This window comes from Sander lucioperca, chromosome 3 (genome assembly GCF_008315115.2).
Source record: "Sander lucioperca isolate FBNREF2018 chromosome 3, SLUC_FBN_1.2, whole genome shotgun sequence".
Lineage (NCBI taxonomy): Eukaryota > Metazoa > Chordata > Actinopteri > Perciformes > Percidae > Sander > Sander lucioperca.
In genome coordinates, this window is record NC_050175.1 from 8,427,275 (window position 1) to 8,448,693 (window position 21,419).

Here is a 21,419-nt window from a genome sequence, read left to right on the forward strand (position 1 = left end):
TGTAAGAAGGCTTTAGGTTGCCCTAACAGTTATTGTAGGCCCAGTTTAATATGCCACTTCATTTGATACAATATGTAGTAGGGGGTCCCTGCTACGTCTCACTTTCAGTTAAGGGGTCCTTGGCTTAAAAAAACGTTCAAGACCCCTGCTTTACAGTATTTCATGCTTTACGACTACAACTAGAACCACTGTAGATACAAACATGTTGTTTGTGGCCGATGTTCAGCTGGCACAGTGAAACCAGAGTGAACTATCTGCAGATCACAGTCGCCTGCTTTTCATGGAAGCTGAAATAGAAGCACTATTTCTAGTATAAAGCACACAGCCTCTGGTAGCTGCTCACAGACCCACGGACGACCGTCTCTCTTGCTATCCTGCAAAAACACTAAATCCCTGAAGGATAGTTTGTCTTTGAATAATTCCAGCCCTCCTCTGCCTCCCTCCATCCCTCCACTCGCGCCTTCTTCCTCCTCTACCTCCCCTGTGAGCATCAGAGCTCTGGCACCAACGAACGATGGAGCAGCGGTCCTCCACCCTGGAGAGGAGAAAAGCAGGACTTCATATCATAGGCTTCATTTTCTATTTCTGCTTTATCGCCAGAGGAATATGCAGAAGGATCTCCTCTGTTGTATTCTTAATGCACTGTTACATTTCCTCTCCGCTTATGCACACTAGCCAAGAACAACTTTGTTTCTGACAGAATTAACTATGCAGAACTTCAGACTGGAAACTTTTTTTTTTTTTTTTTACCACAGGCAATCTCAAAAGCATTTTTTGCTATTTTTGAGAGTACCACAGCAGCAGATATTGTCTGAGTCAATATTCTCATCCTGGTATTTCATAGTTACTGTACTTACCGTATAGAGTGTTATTGAAGCAGTTATTTTCGACTTTTCTGCCCACAGCGAAATGCACCTACATGGGCCAAACCTTTTCTGAAGGCCAGCGCTTTTTATCCCGGAGCTGCAGGGAATGCAAGGTAACATTTCTGGTTAAGTTCTACAATTCTTCCTCCAGCATTTAGCCTCTGCTCTGAAATCAGGTTCACCATGCATCACTTCTCTTTCAGTGTTTTGATTGTGTGTGGTGGACTGCTCTGTGTGTTATTTAATTAGCCAGCAGGGCATATTAGCTTTCTCTCCCTCCCTCCAATCTGTTAAATCTGCCTTTTTTCTTTCTCTCTAATGGCGAGATAGCCAGGTAATTAGAATAGCTTATGAACACAGCAACACAAAGGCCTGATTTGAATAGAAGCTCCATCACTGCATGGATTATAATTAAAGTCCTTATTCGAGTTCAGCATAGAACAGAAGTGAGCTTTCTTCACTGAGAAGCCATTTATCTTCAAAGACACAATTTTAAGGAGAAAAATAGGGTTGTACGCATGTAATTGCTTACAAAGAGCCACACAGTGGATTCCTGAACCCGTTATTAGCCCTCAGGCACCTCGAAACATCATATTGTGTGTATGCTCTCTTTCAAGCAATTACAGCCATCCATTACTCCTGGATGTAAACCCCGCTAAGTGGCCTATTTGTGGACTAATTATTTTAAGAAAGGAACCTGGAAAGTTTTGGGGGTCCCTCTTGTGTGAGCGTTTAGGTCCACAATGGTCGTTATATCTCAGCTGTGCGTTTCAGCATGTGTGTCTAGATCGTTTTGTGTCATTCCTGCATGTCAGATCATCTTTCTGTCCTCTCCCTATCACAGCAGGAGAGGGGGGAAATGGGAAAAGCAACGATGAATATATGCATTGACATATGGAGAGAATAAGCAAAAGGAATGAGATTGGTGGTTGGTGATGTGTCGAGTCAATTTTATTCATATAACCCAATACCACAAATCGCAAATTTGCCTCAAAGGGCTTCACAACATACACAGCATACGACACCCCCTATGCTGTGCCATCTGTACGGATAAGTTACACTCAGCAGCTCAAATCGTCACTACAATTGTGCTTCCTTCGCTCATGGTGTTAATTATCTCATCATGGATGGCTGACATGATAGAATAGTAATACTAGTGCTGAAACGATGAGTTGAACAACAGAAAGTTATTCGCCAGCCATTTTGAACAACAATACATTGTTTATTAAGCAGAATTATTAGGCAAAAAAAATACCAAATAGGTGCTTCTCAAATGTGATGATTTGCTGCTTTTTCTGTTCGATATCAGAAGTTTTATCAAAACTTTTCATCAAAAATAGCAAAAACAGTACTGATGAGTGTGGACTTTGCAAACCAAAGCAATGAGGAAACAGGAAAATACTAGTTCTCATTAGTTCATGAGAAAATAAAGTGACTGATTAACCCTCTGAGGACGAAAGACGCACCGGCGCGTCCAAACGATGTTTGACAAAACTCCTACTCAAAAAGCGATATTACACAATTCCATTTCAAACATTTATTTACTTATTCAACCATATATAACCTATAGACTTAGGTAAACTTATTTCAAGCACCGAAACAATTCGTACAACACATCAGAAGTTAAGGTTTGATTTCAAGAGATTTGAGGAATTTCAAAAACGCCAACCTCAATGTTTCAGCTTTAGCACCAAATGATCTCTTTACACATTGCTCTAGAAAAGATGTGGGCGTCACTTTACGGAAAGCTGAGTTTGTTCTGAACATTTTGATATGAAACCCATGGGAATCAGTTATATGCAAATACCTTAAAAAGGTAAATTTAAGAAGATATGTGAAAATATCCTTAGACCTCAGAGGGTTAAAGGCTCACGGTGCAACGCGACTGTACTATAAAAAGATGACAGGAGGAAGCTGTTATGGTTCCAATAAAAGCACAACACTGAAGAAAGTTGTGAAGGAGAAATCTTAGGGAATTGAGTTGATACTTCCAACCTTGAGAAGTATCGCGGGGACCACAGGAGCTCTGACATGCCAGCCGGGCTGCTACTGCTGCTATGTATCTGCTATTTGTTTTAAAGGCCCAGGGGAAGATGACGCCGAGTTTCGATCTAACTTTGTTTCCCTTCTTCGGTGGTGCGTATCTGCACCTTACCTGCTATCTGTATTCATGCCCTCCTTGTGAATGTGAGCAGCATGTACAGCCTTTACTTTCCACTCTCTCTGTTGTCATGGCAGCCTCATTCAGTCAGGGAGTAATACCCTGTTTTTTAACATATGAATACGTCCTTTTGAATGTAAAAGGACTGCATTTATGTAGCGCCTTTTCTACGTTAAAGGACAAAGCATCTTTTGAAAAATGATCATAATTATTATTAATCTGTATAGCAAAGACACATTCTCAATATCACTCGGTTGTCTTACAGCGGGGTATGTTGTCAAGTTCACACCTTCGCACGTCGAGTTAGTCTTTTCATATGCAGCTTGTTAGTGGAATTCCCTACTTCGTTACGACCATTCCAAGAATGACTGATATGAGTGTTGTCTGGTTACGTTTTGACAGGCAAACATACTTGGTCATAATGAAAGGGCAAAAATACCACAAAAAGAAAGGTGACCCAAAGGTTTAAGAGGTGGGTTCGTAATGGAAAAGCTTGCTGGCTTGAGTCCAGATCAGATTGTGTGTCTGGTATAATTGTTCCGGTGAAGATCTCTTTTAATGCGCAGACCTTCACACATTTGACACAAGCACCAAAGTTGTAATGTTTTGCCTCTGTCCTGTCTTTCCAGAACGGCCTGATGGTGAAAGTCACAGAAACTTGTCCAGAGCTCAACTGCACCGTCGGTGAACAGATCTTACCAGATGGCAGATGCTGCAATGTTTGCAGAGGTATGTCTTCCTGCTTACCGTACTATTCTCAGTTGCACGAATCCCGCTCCAATCCCCTGCCGCTGCGAGAAGTAAACATAGCCAGTCTGCCGGTTGCTGATTCGGGCTGCACCTTTGCAATAGTTCTGTTTCTCTTCCTTCCCACCGGATGCACCGGTGCTTCTTGGCTGGAATACCTTTCAGAGCAGATTGGTCTGTCTGCTATAGAGCACCTGCTATGCCAATTTGCCTGAACCCCGCTGCTTTGGCAAGGAGGTACTACAGGGTAAATAGCCACCGGTAATTTAGTAAATACATTGAATAAACAAACTCTAAGAGGCTGTCAGCTATAGAGCCATAATGAAAGAAACCAGTCAGGTTCTGAGCAAAGGAAATTGCGTTCTCATTTAGGTACGATAAGCGGCATGCTTACTGTATTTAGACTTTTTTTTTTTTCGAGGAGAGGAAGATGGAAAGAAAGAGAAGGCAAGGCAAAAACCGAAGGAATAAGAGAAGAAAAATGAGAGGTTAAGAGTGTAAAGGAGAAGACATCAAGGAGAGAGGAGCATATATAAAGACCTAGACCTGCTACGTTGAAAAGAAAGGAAAGGAGAGAGGCTAGAGGGGAGGTAAAGATAATAAAGCACATGAGAGGAGAGAGGAAGATGAAAAGAAAGGTAAAGAGAAGATAAGACTTTATATGTTGAGAGTAGAGTAAAGGAAATGTGAAGGATAAAGAGAGGGTGCAGGAGAGGAAGATAAGAATAGAGAAGACTTATTGTGTTGAAAAGAGAAGAAAGGAAAGTAGAGAATTGAAAAGGAGAATGAAGGCATAGAGTATAGAGGAAAGGGCAGCAGAGAGAGGAAAGAGTGCAGGCGAGAAGAGATTGTATAGAGCTAACGATTAAAGATAGATTCACTGCCTCTTCCCTACAACCATCTTTCTTTTCTATCCCTCTCTCTCTCTCTTTCACACACACCCACTGTCGCTAAAACTCAGAGCCAGTCATTATTTCCCAATCATCTCCAGACCTCATCTCCACTGTGTGACTCAGTACTTTGCCACCACTCTGACATGTACTTGTGCCTCGCTGTTAGATCCTCAAAGTTACACTGGCTCTGTTAAATCACACATTCTCCATAGAGTGTAACGCAGTGGTTTGTGACGCAAATAAAAAGTCTAGCTATCACAAACCCAACTGCAATGTACTTTTCTCCCTTCAGTGGTGTCAGAGCAGAACTGTAATACTTTACCATGAGCACACACACACACGCGCACACTTACACACGTGTGTTATTCCTTGTGTAATCAGTCCTTTTGCATGTTTACAGTGTCCGTTGGGCGCTGCTGTAGATAGAGGAAGAATAATGCAGACACAGCTCTTTCCTCAGTAATGGCTCCCCAGGCTCCCTACCTCTCAGGGCCTTTATGTGCAGCCAGTCTGTCTTTCATTACAGGACATGATGGGCAACATCAGCTCATACTTACTCTCTGCCTGCTTCCTTATCTGTCAGACTGATTCAGGGCATCTGCCTCTCTGTCATGTGACATTTCTGTACACGTGCAGCATCTCAGTCTGGTTTGGTTCAAGTTTGGCAAAAGATTGGTACTGTGGTACACAGGGAGTGCAGGGTTAAAGTTCCCAGGTTTTAATCCCAGTTGCAGTACCATGTGTTCCTATAGATACTTTTGTTCACAGGTGGGAAGCCAGTCAGGGATCCTGATCTTGTCACTGCACTAGTGTCTCCTGCACTGCTGTAACCTTGAAACATTGCTTTGAAAAGTATGTAGCTTTCTTAATTTCGAATGATGGTAGCTGCATTTGTTGTAATAGCGGATTCAAATGGTGCCCAGAGTCACTCAAAGAAGTGTCAAAACAAAATCAAAATGTTCACAGATATCTCTCAAATCACTGCTGCAACATAATCTACTTCTCCACTGCTAAGATAAGACATACTTTATTGATCCCTCAAAGGGGATTTTTTTTTTTTTTTTTCCACTCTGTTGTTAGTTATACACACATACCAAAATACACACACACATGCCCCAGGACCTATACATGCTAATGGAGAGATGCCAGCGTGAGGGTGCCCATTGAAGGTGCCCCGAGCATGAGCAGTTTTGGGTTCAGTGCCTTTGCTCAAGGGCACATACAATGGCAGTGGCCAGACGGTGAACTAGCACCTCTCCAGCTACCAGTCCACATTCCGTACATGGTCCACACTTGAACCGGGGACCCTCCGGTTCATAAGCCAAGTCCCTACGGACTGAGCTACTGACACCCCAAATTGATTCATCGGTTTAAAAAGTTCCACACAATCATACTTTCAAATCAGCCAGCCCAGCCAGAAGTAGCCTATTTAGCGTTTTATTTGTAAGGAGATAATTGTTATATAACATTTTGCTTGTGTACTTTTATTTTGAAATTTCAGTGTTGGAGGTCCTTTAGTGGCTGGCCCTCTATGTGTTTAGTCCTCATTGGATATATATATGTATATTATATTATATTATGGTTACCATTGAAGGGTTGTATTGAAGTTTAAGCTCTATCTATAGTTATGGATATGTGAATGAATGTTATTTATTTATGTCTGATTTCATGTGGAAGTTGTTGATTGGTGCACCAAAAACCACCACCTCCTACAAAAGATGGCTTCTTATGTTCTAACACCATTTGCCTGAAGAAGGTCTAGTACCGAAACATTGCCCATTATTAAACTTTATATATTTTTTGCAAGTTAGACAGCGTGCCGTAGTTTTCTTTGCAACTTTTGACCTGCTTGTCCCACTCCGACGCACCTGTCTCACATTGTACAGTAGATGTGCAAAGTATTTTTCTGTACTGAAGATCCAGTGTTAAAATGTGTCGGCTGACTGAAGTGGTGACTCTTTCAGTAAGCCAGTTTGTGTTGCAGACATTTTTCACATTTGGTTCTTTTGTTATTTGAGAACCTAGCTGACTGTTGAAGTAGGATAGTACATTGTTACTACAAGCAGCCTTTAAAACCAGCACATTGATACAAAATACCAGAAGAACACAACATCCTATAGGGGTGCACGATTCAGAAAACGTCACGATTCGATTCAATATTGATTTTTAGGCTCAAGATTCAATTCAAAATCGATTCTCGATTCAAAAACGATTCTCGATTCAAAAAACGATTCACAATATGTAAATGTAGTTGCTTTTCCCATGTGATTTAAAAAAAATAAAAATAATAATTCAAAAATATGAATCGATTTTTGGAATTCTATGAATCAATTTTGAATCGGTAGAGCTTGAATCGCGATTTGAATGTGAATCGATTTTTTTGCACACCCCTACTGTCCTGTGCTACAGAGCAACCTACTAGTGGCTCCTTCACGCTATTGGCTGGAGGGATGGCATCCTCGGAGATCTTCCTACATGAGCAGCATGTTTTGTGTGTGTATGCTTTTTTTATTGTTTGTGTGTGTATATGCTGCCGTGAAAGCCAAAACTTATATTATCGCACCACAAATTTACTGCAGTCATAAACTTTATACATCAGGCTTCTTATCATCCACAGTATTGTGGGCGACAGGAACAAGGTTGCTCGTTTGTGCATCTATCTGCTTTTATCTCTGTGTACAAGCCAAAGTAAATCAAGGCCTCCTTTGTCCCTCCCTTTCAGGTTATGACTTCTGCGCAGAGGGACTCATTTGTGGAGAAAACTCTGAGTGTAAAAACCGGAATACTAAAGCAGAGTGTGAATGCAAGAGCGGCTATGCCTCCATCCACGGGGATTCGACTTACTGTGAAGGTAGGACTATACTTTACCCAGCTCAGGCTCATGTGACCAACTTTTAGTATGTATTAGCTCTGGATGTTAAAAGCAGTGTGTCAGCGTTTAAATCATCGTTTTCGTTAAGGAGCAGGTTTATGTTGGCTGTGGGGCCACAGACTGAGATTTCTAATGAGCTGATATTAACACAGTGATGATTGGCTATAAAGGGGAACAAGGATTGGTCTGAGAAAGCACTGTGGTCAGTTGAACCTTTATTATGGCACCAGTAATGTACTGCTGCCCATTTTCAAAGGATACCTTTGAGTTTTAAATAGATTTCCAGTGACTGTATAACATGTAACAATAACAAGGAATAAGACAGACGTAATTTTCACAGTGTTAAATGACCTATTTGAAGCAACACCAAGTCAGCAAGTTGACTTTTGTACAATCCCAAAATGAACTTTAAACCAAATGTGCTGTCTGCATGGTACAAAGTCAGTTTGTAAACTCATGGCATGCTTTTAGAGAATGGACACTTGACAGGATTTGTATTCAGTAGGATGGCGCAGGAGTGGCCCATTTAGGTTGTTGTGAAACTTTTTTTTTTTGCTAACATCAAACTTTTGGTAATACTTAAATGCTGCAAGTGAAGTATTATATATATTTGGGAATTGAACCCAGGTCTGTAGAGTGGAGGGGAAATGCCTTGCCCACTTGCCATCCCAAACTGCATACTCCTACTTTTTACTAGGGCTGGGTACCGAATTCAATACCTTTTAGGCACCGACCGAATTGGCTCTAAAGTATTGAGTATCGAAAAATGCCTCGTCATTCAATAACCAAATTCAATACCTAAGGACTAAATCTCATCAGCGTCAGTGTGCCAATAAGCACGCAGCATGCTTTTACCAAGATCTAATAATGCTGCTGATTGGCTGTCTAACGTTACACGTCGTAGAGGCATGCAGGAAAAACTCTACATTACACACAGAGACGGGGCTCACGTAGTAGGGGCTGAAGAAAAAAAGAAAGATTTGTGCCGTGATGTGTAATTTCTTTTTGTTTTTATAAAATTAGTATCGAATTTTTTAAACAATACCCAGCCCTTCTTTTTACAGAACTATTGTTATCTTAATTTACAGTAGCTGTTGTTTCCAGTAGTGTCTGGTTGGTTTTTCCAATAAAAACGTGAACTGAGATCAGGGGATCTCAGCCTCTCTGAAAAAGTCACTAAGCGCGTCCAGTTTTCTTGATTGTTGGACTTGGCTGAGTAAAATCCCCCGTGGGTATGTGCTGGAGTACTTGTGATAGATCTAAGAACCTTATTTGATTAGGAGTCTCGGGAGCGGCAGTCGGCGGATTGAAGGATTTGCCCGATGCAGTTGTCTTTGGATCAGAGCAACAGCAGACTGAAATCACTAAATGTCTTGAGAGCTGGGTAGCCACAAGCCCTCCAGTCTGTCCGTCTCTGTTTGCGCTGCATGGTAAACACGTTTACCCAGAGCTCCACTCCAATCCACGACACTCCCATACGAGTGAGGGCTGGGAAAGGCTGATTGTTAGATCAACTATGTAAATCGGGGAGCAACGGCTCTATTGGCTGTGTCGGCATTATCCTTGTTTGGGGGTTGCTCCCTAAAGGCAGCTCAAACATCTATTGTGACTGGATTAGCTGGAATCCTGCTGTACAGCATGGTGATATTTTGACATGGCTTTACTCTCACCTCCAATTTAGTTGGCTTAGGATAACATAAGCCTACAATATCGTCACAATATCGACATTGAGGTATTTGGTCAGGAATATCGTGATATCTGATTTTCTCCATATCACCCAGCCCTAATAACATGTCTTACTCAGCAGACTCAAGTAATCACATCTTTTCTTGTTGTTTTATTTGAGTTATAAACAAAGCTCAGCAGGCTGATGGGGTGTCATTGATATCCTAATAGATGTTTTACGGAACAAATTAATTTCTCTGCTTGCACTTTATAAAGCGGAGATTGGGTCTGGCTGTGGCTCTAAGCTGTCATTAAATGTGACCATTATACCCTCATAAATGTTTTAACGTGCAGCTGAATGATTAAAGATGAGATTATTTACTTGTACTGTAATCAGAGGGCTGTTTGAGGATGGACCAGGGAATTTAAACAGAGCCAAGCTTCTGTCTTGCCTTCAGTCACCTTGTGGGGCCATAGGTATACTCTCCCTGTCTTTAAGATGAAAACGTATTATTCTCAATGGGATTTTTGGCTGGGATATTGTCTTCCAGTGTATCAAAACTTTGGGTAAGCGCAGAATGAGGCACCCCACCTGTTGTTAAAGGATATACTGATCTTTGTCTTCCCATTGAAACACTTGTAAGACTTTTGTTTGTCCTTAATAGTGTTATTTACCTTGACAAACATCACAAATGTCTTAGCCTTAGATTAGTAGTGTAATTCTTCGAACCCTAGTCTAATGTTACTTGTTTTTCATGTTCTTCTGTTTACACTTCACTTCACGGAGAGTGGACAGTTTACTGAAAAGTGTATGTTGAGTTGTTTGCAGCAGTATGTGTCCAATGTGTGTTCCAATTTGACTGATTTATGACACTAAGAAGAAGGAGACAAATGCTTTTCTTGGGCACTACAAATCAATGAAGCTGAAGCATGTGTGACACATGCCTGATTCATACACCCAGCAAGAGAACATGGCGAATCAGTGTGTTAATATGCAAAGCCATCTGCCTGATCTCAGAGGCAGGAATGTGCCTGCATATGCAGAATATGCACACATGTAGAAACACAAACACAGGCGCACACTAATGATGGCTTGTGCCTCATTAGCCTGCCCACCAAGGCCTGTGTATTTATTTACTCCAGTAAAGATGTATTACTGCATATGGGCTGACATCTTCCTAGATTATCTTAAGAGATGAGTCCAGTTGGTAGACATGACTCTGCATACTGGATGTAAAGGCAGCTGTTCCTCCTCTCTAGCTTGGGAAATACTTTCTACTCCTGGAGAGAACGCCTGGGAGAAGGCAGTGGTTTCTATTGATTGGTCTTGTCAACACAGGCTTCCTGCTGGCCTGCTGGCTCTGCTTAAGCAACAGCATGGACACATGAAGTGCTATAGGCCTAATGGACTTAATGAAATTACCGTTTGCAACTCTTCCATGTTCTCTACTAGTTTCATATCTATTCATTATTCTATTGGCCACAAGTATTTAAACCTATGATGCATGTTAGACACACAGCATTGTAGGTTGGGCAATGTCATACATGCTGCAATTACTTCTCAGCTTTTACCTTTTTTTTTATGTTTTTACACAAATACCGTCCTTTACCGTATACCCCGGTGAAATTTCAGTAAGGTATTAAAAAAATAGAGCATGTATGTAAATGCAAGTAAAGTAGTATGTGCTGAAACAGGACTATCAATAGCTTAAGATCAAAGCTGTACAATCAGATAAAGCCTGTGAGACAGGAATACCGTAAACGCTGTGACACCGGTGTAACAGCGCTAATTACTATTGATAAAAAGTATCGGCTACATCTCGCGGGTTGTGTTCTCTTTCCAGCTCAGTGTGTCACACCACCTGATGCTGCTACATGCAGCATACTGTTATCACGTCTGTGCTATTGGGCTTATCATAGGCTTATCATCCTCATGAGCTCTTGTTTACTCTGTCAGTCATATTCGTAGAGTACCAGCAACACAGTCAACCGTTAACAGTTGTTGTTTTGCTGACAGCTTGTTAATTGTAACCCTAAAAAAGTCCACATTGGGTTGAGCCTTCTGACAATAAAGCTTTGAATATAGAGAGTTAAACAGCTGCTGATGTTGCCAATTGTTGCATCAGCTGAGAACAAACAACATAGTTCCCTGTATCCTAGCTGAGTGCTGCAGGGACCCTCCTCCCAAATGGCCGGTTGTTACCACAGAGGCTGCTCTGTATATCTTTTTCCACTGTGGATGAAATCCCAGCATGGGTCTAATGTTGAACCAAAGTGCACCTAGATAGTGCATCTATGTCTTTCATTGCATTTTTTCTCAACTTCATATGGACCTTTTTTTCTCAATATACCCAAATGATCTTCCACTCTACAGGAAGCCCCCCCTTTTTTACAGCCTCTCAAGTACCTCTTCTATGCACTTCCTTTCTTCTCCATGTTTCAAATTAAAGGCTCCATCACCGCGGTGTGTCCTCGGAAATGTTTATGGGCGAGCGCATTAGGGAAAAGTCAGAGCCGTTAGTGAGACGCTCGAGTCCAGTCAAGTATTTTCACATATGCAGAGTTGAAGCTTATTTCCATAGAAATGGTCTCAGGAGGTTGTTGTGGAAAATCCTCCTTCTGTTAAGAACCCTCATGGGTCATTCTACCCTCATTAATGGCAGCATTAGCTCCAGTTGTGCCCTGTAACTCCTTAGCAGCTCTTATGTGCAACACTGACTTGCCCTTGTTTTACATATAAACGTTGATTTGTTTTACAGCTCCACCAGCTGTGTGATTTGTTTGAAGTATTCGTTGCAAAGTTTAATTGGGCCTAATGAACATGCATTTGATCAAATGTTATGACTCCCTCTCCACTTCGCATTGCTGTCAATCACCGGCTAAGGCTGCATTCTTCTGCAGTTTCTTTGGCCCACAGATCAGTTTTTCTTTCTGCTATGGGTAATAAGATTAGAGCCCAGTGTGAGGCCGACACATGAAATGTAACAGCTATTTCTGTTTGTTCAGCTTGCTTTCATTTAGCTCCAGAGCAGCCGAACTCCCAGGGTTCAGGGACCGACTCTCTGATGTGTCCCCCTTAGCTAACAGGCTCTGAGGAGGCATGATGTCCCTGAGTCAATCTCCACTGACACCACAGCAGATTTTTAGCTCTTTTTCTCCTTGCTCTCTCTCTTTCTCTCTAGCGTTACCACTCACTGATAATGTGCCGTGACTTTGGTGCTAATAGTGTTACAGTTACTGCAACCGGAGCTTCTTGAACACATTTCATACATTTTTGGTTGAGGTCATGTAACATGATGAACTTCACAGACGAAAAAAATAAACAATTTACTTACAGCAGTAAAAAAGCGAATATTTTGATAATAAAAAGATTCAACAGGGAAAAATGTTGTGTTCAGCTCACTTGTCTTGTGCAGCTGCAGCTAATTACATTGACTTGCATTAATTGAATATACAATAAGCTTGATGAAATTACTTTAGAGCTAACTCTCAGTGCTACCAATGGATGCAGCCTCATCAGTCTCAAACATGTCCATGCAGTGGGTTTTGAGTGGCAGTAATCAATTTCTTTTCCATTTTGCACTTGCTGGTCACAAAGGGCAAAAAAGAAAGTGCAAATATCACCCAGGCTGTTGATGACAAACAAATGGGAAAACTGTGACTTTTTTAGCCGACAAACTTGCCATTCATCCACACATTAGTTTCTCTCATAACAACAATGAATGGAAAGAAGTTACACCACTCTTTACATAAAAAGTCATCTTAATATAAGGCTAACTAAACTTGTTTAAACAATTGAAAAAAGGCATAATTTTTCATAATACTAGCGCAGCTATTTTTCTTAAATCCACCTTGCTTAGAGTTATTGTTCCTGGTGATAAGGAGTCTTTACCAGTTTAACACAATACAAAAAAGGAAAAGATAAATGCAGTGTTGCTTTTGTCTTGCCTATATTACGTTTTGTCTGATGCTTAAAATCAAAAGCAAAGCAAACCTGATAAGGCCTGTGTCGAAACATATTGTTGCACTTGTGATTTGATATATATGGAGTCAAAACGAATTTTGGCATACATTTACTAATGTTTTTATTGCAGTATGAGTCCTGCTGTTGTCAGCCTTTGGGAAGAAACTCTTGTGAATGCTCTGCACGAAGCAATCCTACTTTGCTGGTCATCTAGTGTTCTCTTAATAGGTGTTTTGGATGTGAGTGTGACAACCATGTAGCCTAGAAATCTAGACGCACCCTAGCGGCAGCAAATGTAATTTGCAGCCAGGGTCCGTCTAGCAACTCTCCGTTGGCTTGCGAGCGGGAAAAACCAAACTCTGTTCAGGCCAATAACATCGTGTATAGAGTCGGTGGGCGGGCTTAACATAAGGATAGCAGAGTTGCGACGGTTTCGCGTGAATTCCGTGCTACTTGAAAACAAAGAAGATGGCTGCTGCTGCTGGCGAACAGCGGTCTTTCAAATCGGCTTTGGCCGCGACTCTGGAAGACTTGGAGTTAAGCACTGAAGTCAGCTCTGGTTGGTTGTAGCGCTATCCTATTGTGTGCAGACGGAATTTGTGTCAATGGTGAGTTCCCAGACCCAACATCTTGATGCAACCATGCAAATCACTTTTCAGACTTGTCAGATCTACAGTAGCTAAAAATATTTTAATACAATATTGAATATCTTACTATGACTAAGACCAGTTACCTTGAAAGACTTTTAACATCCTAATTCATATGGTGCTTTACAAGATTTCTTATCTCTAGTAAGAAAATATAAAGTTTTATTACACTAAAAAAAGTTTTTAACAAAGTCAGTTTTTACTTCCTCGATTGCACCTTTTGGAGATTTTTGCCTCAAAAGCATTGTACAACAGAGACCCATATTTGACGTTACATAATACAACAAATGAAAAATAGCCTTTAGGCTAATTCTGGTAGTTTTAACCCATGTATAATCATGCATTTTATTGATTTGCACTGTCCCCTTCTTAAATAAACTGAATAGAACCGGAATTTCCCATTTTTTTGGGATCAATAGAAATCTATCTATCTATCTATCTATCTATCTAGAAACACATCCTGTTCTCTCTTGACAATGTACAGACCTCACTGCGGACAGTTTTCTTGGAGATAAATCACTCAGTAATTACTCAGTAATTTACTCAGTCAAGTGAAAACTGTTGATAAGCGTTCATTTTTCAATGCTGTGAGCACTCACCTCCATGGTATTGGGACGGATATCTAAAAACCTCTGCAATCTTTTTTTTATTTGGGAGAACTGACCCTTTTAGATGTCCTTTCAGTTATTCTGAACTCCCTCTTGGAGTTTTTGGTTGCTGGTTCAGTAATTGCTTCCCATATAGTGTGTCCTCATGTCCTGAGCCCTGTTTGCTGAGATGTTTACAGCTGATAACGTTGTATCCATATCCTATATACCCGGGACCGAGGATGAATTAGGATTTAGGAAGCCATTCATGGGGGATTTTACCCCTCTTGTCTCTCCATGTTGCTGGGGCAGATACAGGTGCTGTTATCCTACGTATGTTTGCAGATGAGCTGAGATGAGCCGGGCATTTGGCTTCTGGGGGAGTCAGACCAGTACACAGACTGATAGCCACACAAATGGACAGATTCATGGTGGTGGGAGGCTGCAGCTACAAACTGACAGAAATACAGACAGATCCCTGGGAGTGCAAACCTGCAGGAATCATATCCACAGAGGTTGGAAATGTGCTAATCAAGGGCAGAGCCTGCCTGCATGACTTCCACAGTAGGATTGAAGGTGTGTGTGTGTGTGTGTGTGTGTGTCTGTCCTGGGTTTTTAGATAAGCTCAGGAAAACACGATGTGTCTCTACCCGGAGTGCAGCACCTGCCCTTATATGCTACAGCTAATCCGCTAAAACTGACAGCTTCTGCTTACTTTTTCCTGCTGAGTCTGGTCACACGTAACACCAGGAGCCAGAGAAACATGGAAATGCACACCTGTGATGTGTCGAAGGTTTTACTCATCCTATACTACAGACCACTTCATTGTCAAGTCATTACCATTAATGTTCTCAATGTAGCGCTGATGAGAGCTAAAGTGATGTGCGCTGAAAGGTGTAATGCAAAAGAAAGTGACATATTAATTGGGAGCAATTTAGATAATCCTTGTCTTTATTCAGCCTGCGATGATGGGAGCGGCGGCGTGCGTCTGTCTTTTGTGGCAATGGCGAGCGCCGCTGGCTGAATTGGCTCTCACTCAGTAGCATTAAAGAGTAACGGCTGTGTTTGTACTTCTGTGAATCAATCAGGTTCTCTGTGGGAACTCTGCCTCCAACGTGTAAAAACAAGGATTTAATGACAGGGAACGAATGAGCAACAGCGCCCGCTCCTCAGTATATTCTGTATATTGTCGAAAGAGGGGGTCGGGGGGTTAGTGGTGGGGTGAGCTACAAAGAGGACATGCAGTAAGTAAGGTAGATAAAGACAAGGACAAGCTAAAATGCAGCAGTGCAAGCCTCTGCCAACAACTTGCTGTAAGCTGTGCCCTTCGTAAAAGTTAGTTGATTGTCTTCCCAGACAAAACACATGTTTAGTAATCAACTTGAAAGTCCTAGACATTCCCACCAGCACCTAAATACACCAGAAGACAGGATGATGCCTGTACTTAATAGAGTGTTAAAATACCCATGCTGCTCGGGCGCCCTGATAGCTCAGTTGGCAGAGCGGGTGCCCATATATAGAGGTTTACTCCGACCTGCGGCCCTTTGCTGCATGTCATTCCCCCCTCTCTCTCCACTTTCATGTCTTCAGCTGTCCGGGCAAATAAAGGCCTATAAATGCCCCAAAAAACATAATCTAAAAAAAAAAAAAAAAAAATGCCCATGTGTTGGGGTTCTGGGATAGAACGTCTTGTAGAGATCATGTTTTTATTTTTTGCATTTCAAGAAATTATATAATTTAGGTAGCATAGCATTGCTGGAATTACACTGCATACAGAAACAATAAATGACAACATATAAAAGAAAGGAAGAAAAAAAATATGTATAACAAAAAATAATAATTAAAATAAAATAAATACCAATAGCTGATTACCTAGATATGTGTTTGTAAAATATACATACAGTATATTGTAGTGTGATACATTCAAGTCGAGTATTACTTTTACAACAGCGACTGGGTAACAGAGATATACCCTGTATTAGATAATATTTTTAAGATTACAAAGATTCATTGCAGAAAATTCTATTTTAATGAACCCTTAACAGCTCTCAAGTTAAGGCCACATTCATTATACTGTATGTAGAAAGCCAAAAAACTGTCACAGGGAATGAATTGTCATCCATTCAGTATTATCAAGTCTGCCATTCCTTTAAAATTTTACATAGGAGGAGGAGAAAGAACTGAACGTTACTGGACTCCATTACTGTATCACAATAGGTCTCTATTTAATCCTGGGTCACCACGGAAATCTTACCAGCTGATCCACAGGTCAAGAGATATATGTCTGCTAAAGTCTAGCTAGAAAGGTCAATGGTTTGATCCCCCAACCAGCAGGATAAATGTCATTGGGAAAACTGAAACAGCTCCCTTATTACCACAGCTAAGGTGCCCTTGAGCAAGACCATTAACCCCAAACTGCTCCAGTGAGCTGCTCAGTGGCCAACAGACTAAACTTTGGTTATACTGTGAACCTTCCAAGGGTGAATTCAATCAACTCTCTGAGTGTGGAACAAGGACGTTTTGAAAAAGAGAGCATTGTTCAAACCAAAACTACACCGGTTAAAGGATAATTCCAGTTTATTGCAACTTGAATTTTGTACATTTGGCCCACAGGTTCTATCTTAAGAGCGTGCATCACTAAGTTAATTGCTGAGATCTTGGAGGCGGCAACATTGCTAATAACATGTCAGACTGGGCAAGAAACACAGTCAGACTATTTTATGGGTTTTAAGCAAACACACAGATTAGCCAAGCTTATTTGTTTAAAGCATCAATCACAGTTTACAGCCTCCCAGAATTGACTTTGACTTATCCTACTAATATAGCGATGCCACAATTGAGCAATTAAGTTGGTTAGTACAATGTTATAATAACTGATAAAAACAATGGTGAAGATCCCAGTTGAAATAAACTGAAATTATCCTTAAATAAAGGTTACATAAAAAGCATCCTGTGTGCGAACAAACAAGGAGATGGACAGACGGACAGACAGGGGTAAAAATAACAATAAAAGCCCTCTTTTCACTGCTCAAACAAAGATAATGAAAGAGAAGACAGTGTTGGGAAGTACAAGCAGTAGTGCTAGCCACGCTCTGTCCATGTTCCTGAAATACTGAGAGCGTGAGGAGAGCTTCTCTGTGTGCAGCGGGTGGATTGACTCGGCCTACTGTGCAACACTGGCAGAAGTCTGCCCGAGTCACAGTGGGTGAGCACTCTGGTAAAAGGTCAGTGAAAGACCTGTAATGAATTACAGTTATTTCACTGAATGACTGTGTGTGTGTGTGTGTGTGTGTGTGTGTGTGTGTGTGTGTGTGTGTGTGTGTGTGTGTGTGTGTGTGTGTGGGTGGGTGGGTGGGTGGGTGGTGTGTGTGTGTGTGTACTGCTACTCCTCTGAGTCCTTCCTCTCCCTACATGTCCCACTTCTCAAACTCTCTTCTGGGTGGCATCCATCGCTGCCATCTGCACTACACTGACTGCATGTAACACAGCCAACGCTATCCTTGGCATCACTCTGTTCCCTCGCCTCATTCCTCATATGGTTATTTATCCCTGCTTATTCCCATTCATTTTCAGGACCATTTCTAGGCTGGAGGGGATTGGGATGGTAATCCTCAAGCCACAGGGCTTGCTGGCTTGCTGCTCTGCATGGTCTATGGGCTAAAATATTCCAATTTCCATTGGAATCGAGCCTGAAAGCTCCAGCAAAACGTATTTGCTCCAAGGAGCCTAATGGGAGTGAGTGCATATTACCTAAAGGCCTGTTTTATTTAATTAGCATGAATCAGTGTTTCACCCCAAGCGTTAGGACAATTTGCTATTCTCTATTAGCTCGTTTGTGATATGTCATATGTCAAGTGATTGTCAGTTTGTCTCTATCACACAGTTAAGCTGGCTATACTTCTAGTCCTTGTTTCTTACTGTTGAGAAAACAATCTTCCTGAGAAAAGATCTTATCACTACTGTAATTTTTTTTGTTTTTTGGAGGAGCCACATTTGAATAAAGACTGACAAACCTCAATTTAAGCAGTACATTTGTTTTAGTAAAGCTGAGGACTCAGATGTGAACTTATCTCACACTTACAGACAATCTGGTCTTTACATTTGAAAAATGATAGGGCTTGGGCTTCTCAAATGGTGGGCAGTACTCTCTGATGCGGGAACACACTCAAAGCAAACAGTATAAAGCTACAGTTGCAGTTCGGGTGTGAACTAAATAAATGGCCAGTGTTTCCTTCATAGGCAGACTCAGGCAGACATTGCCATAAGCTGACCATGTAGCACTCTATCACAGGGTTGTTACAGACATGCATGCGGAAATGTAGTCTAAGCTCCTTTTCCACATCCCTACTGGTGTTCAGTACTGGAACACACCATCTATCAAACACTGTCTTTGTCCCATTTCAGTTGCCACCTTCTTTGAAGGACGCGGCCTACAAAGGTGTTACCTCTGGAGGACTGAAGGAAAGTGGACCGGTCTTGCACTTCCTTCCCAGATGAGACAGTCTAGCCTCACCTTAACCTACACTAATGGTGCATTTTTGGAATCCTCGTCAACTCGCAAAGTTGAGAATTTAAGTTTACCAAAAATTTGTCTGACTTGAATGCCCAACAAAAAGGTGAATAGCAGTACAGGCAAGATCCCTGATTCCTGACTTAATTCCTTAATAAGTTGTGATGTTTCACTTGGAAGTTTACCAGGTTACTCGTAAACACTAGTCATGTTTCCATCACTGTATAGTTATGCGCATTTTAAAGTATCGCATTAGAAAATGTGGATGGAAATGGCAAAATTCGAAAATACTTCCTCATATTCGCAAAAAAAAAGTTTTTACGCTCATTTGAGGTGGTTTTCGCCTTTTCGAAAAAGAGTTCATGTGCAAAATGGGAGATGGAAACAGCTTTGCTGAATAAGTTGTGACGTAGCGGACATGTAACTCACATGACTACAGTCCCGTTATCCATCGGATGGGGGAAGGATCGGGATATGGGTCCCATACAGTGCGCCGTAAACTTGTGGCACAAGGTGCGTAGTGACGTTGCAGTGCACTTTAGACTGTGCCTCAGCTACATCAGGTAAAGTGACAAATTGGTTCAACAGCTTGAATCGTATGGCCCTGCACACTGGTTATACACAGCGGTGAATGGTTGTCTTGCTGACAACAAATATCTCTACCACAACCCTGTATTCTGCACAGGTGGCCAACTTGTACAATGCTATCGCTCTCCATTTAGCCAAAGAACGTAGCTTCTAAACTCTTTGATTTAGCAAACCGGTTCGCAATCTACAACCATGCGTAACGTCAACTTGTGACAAACAGCTGGTAGAACAAACTACTTGGCAGTGGAAAGCAGCAAGTATACTTTGGTTATGTCCGCAGGATAGGACTTTTTGTAGCCTGGTTGACACCAGACCCTTCTCAGTTGTAACTGAGAGTGGGTCTGGGCAAGCTTCATTCACAGCTCATTTCCAAAGGGGCGTCACCAACGGCGCCGCTCAAATGCCTCTGGGCGCATTGGATAGTCCTTCAACCAATCAGACCAACGATCCGGGTGACGTAGCAGCAACAGCGGTATCAACGGGTTGCTGCGCTTCGGTAGCCGTCATGTTGAATGTAAACAGAAAGCTGCTTGCCGTCGCTGCACTATCGTCATTGTGTAAAGCGGTTGTGATTGGTGCCTCGATTTGGAAAAATTTGAAATGGGCTTGAATGGGCTCTTGGCCAGACTGACTTGCAGAGCAAATCTCAAATTTGCCGGAAGTTCGTCAGGGTTTTCCCAGGCTAGACTTTTTGGACTTGGAGGGGGACAGGCCATATGATTTATTCTTGTATTAGCTACCATCTCACACAGATAAAAAAGAAAGAAAAAGACTTAAGGTCATTTCCTGTGTGTTTTGTCGTAAGGTGAAGATATAGTTTTGGTCAAGTCTGGAGACGGACATACGCTCCTGTTCAGTTTTCCCTTCAGTCACCCCTAATCTGTTAATTACAGCAGAGACCGCAGGGACAAATGATCATGTTCCACAGGGTGGTAATGACACAATTATGACTAAGAGGACATCAGTCATCTCCACTTAGCTCAGACAGTGTCCTTGGCCTTGTACACACACACACACACACACACACACACACACACACACACACACACACACACACAGATGACTGAGTGTCATTAAACTAAATCACTCACACAGAGTTACTGAGCTCAGGGCTTTTTTTTAAAGATCCAGTGCCACCCCAAGTAAATGCACAGGCTGTGATAAAAACTATGTATCAGCAGTGTACAGTACAAATCATTCTGCTCTGCCTAAATAAACAGTATATCAAGTGACGAATGAATGCATGAATATTACATCTCCGTCTTCCCTTTTTTGAGGGAATGATAAGATAGATCTGTATGTATGCCAAGACTCTAAATTTACCCCGAAGTTTAGCTTTGTTCGTGGGATTGATTTTAGCCGTCAGAGTACATGTCTAGGATTTTCCCTTGGAGTAGTGATTTTCTGCTCCGCTCCACAAAGCACGACAGCTCAGAGTGGTTTATGACCCAAATGTTCTGCCAGGCTGCCTTACATTCACACCATATTTAACCGCTGACAATTAAACCCGCCAACAACCTTTCATTGTAACTGTCACAGCAGTAATTTAATGCTCCAGTGCAACCAAGATGAGCCGCAACTTTATAAGGAAGCAGAGGCGATGCCAGGCACACGTCATGTCTATGAAGAAAATGCATATGCGAACAGATGAGAACAGTTGATCTACAGGAGAACCAAACTCCGTAACCAATACAAAATGGCTGAGAACCTTCCTGCATTATGTTCCATTATATTTCCATATATTGAACTGTCATCTGCTGCCTTAATCTTGCGTTTTCCTTTACAATTATAAAGACATTTTTACCATAAATTGGTGAATAGAAATTCACCAGAATGCAGGAAATGAACTGTTTGACGCCTAAACAGTTTGAGCCTGGTCAGTAACATTTATTTATGTAACTTAATTGTGTGTCGTTAGA

The 21,419-nt window shown here is 41.6% G+C and overlaps 1 protein-coding gene across 1 annotated transcript in view; it reads left to right on the forward strand.

Annotated features, from left to right (window-relative positions):
• LOC116067214 (protein kinase C-binding protein NELL1) overlaps nucleotides 1-21,419 on the forward strand; it is a 319,826-nt gene that overhangs the window by 140,209 nt on the left and 158,198 nt on the right. Inside the window, exons 10-12 of the mRNA XM_031323575.2 lie at nucleotides 906-979; nucleotides 3,657-3,756; nucleotides 7,390-7,518. Coding sequence (XP_031179435.1) covers nucleotides 906-979; nucleotides 3,657-3,756; nucleotides 7,390-7,518 — 303 coding nt within the window. The remainder of the gene's footprint in view (nucleotides 1-905; nucleotides 980-3,656; nucleotides 3,757-7,389; nucleotides 7,519-21,419) is intronic.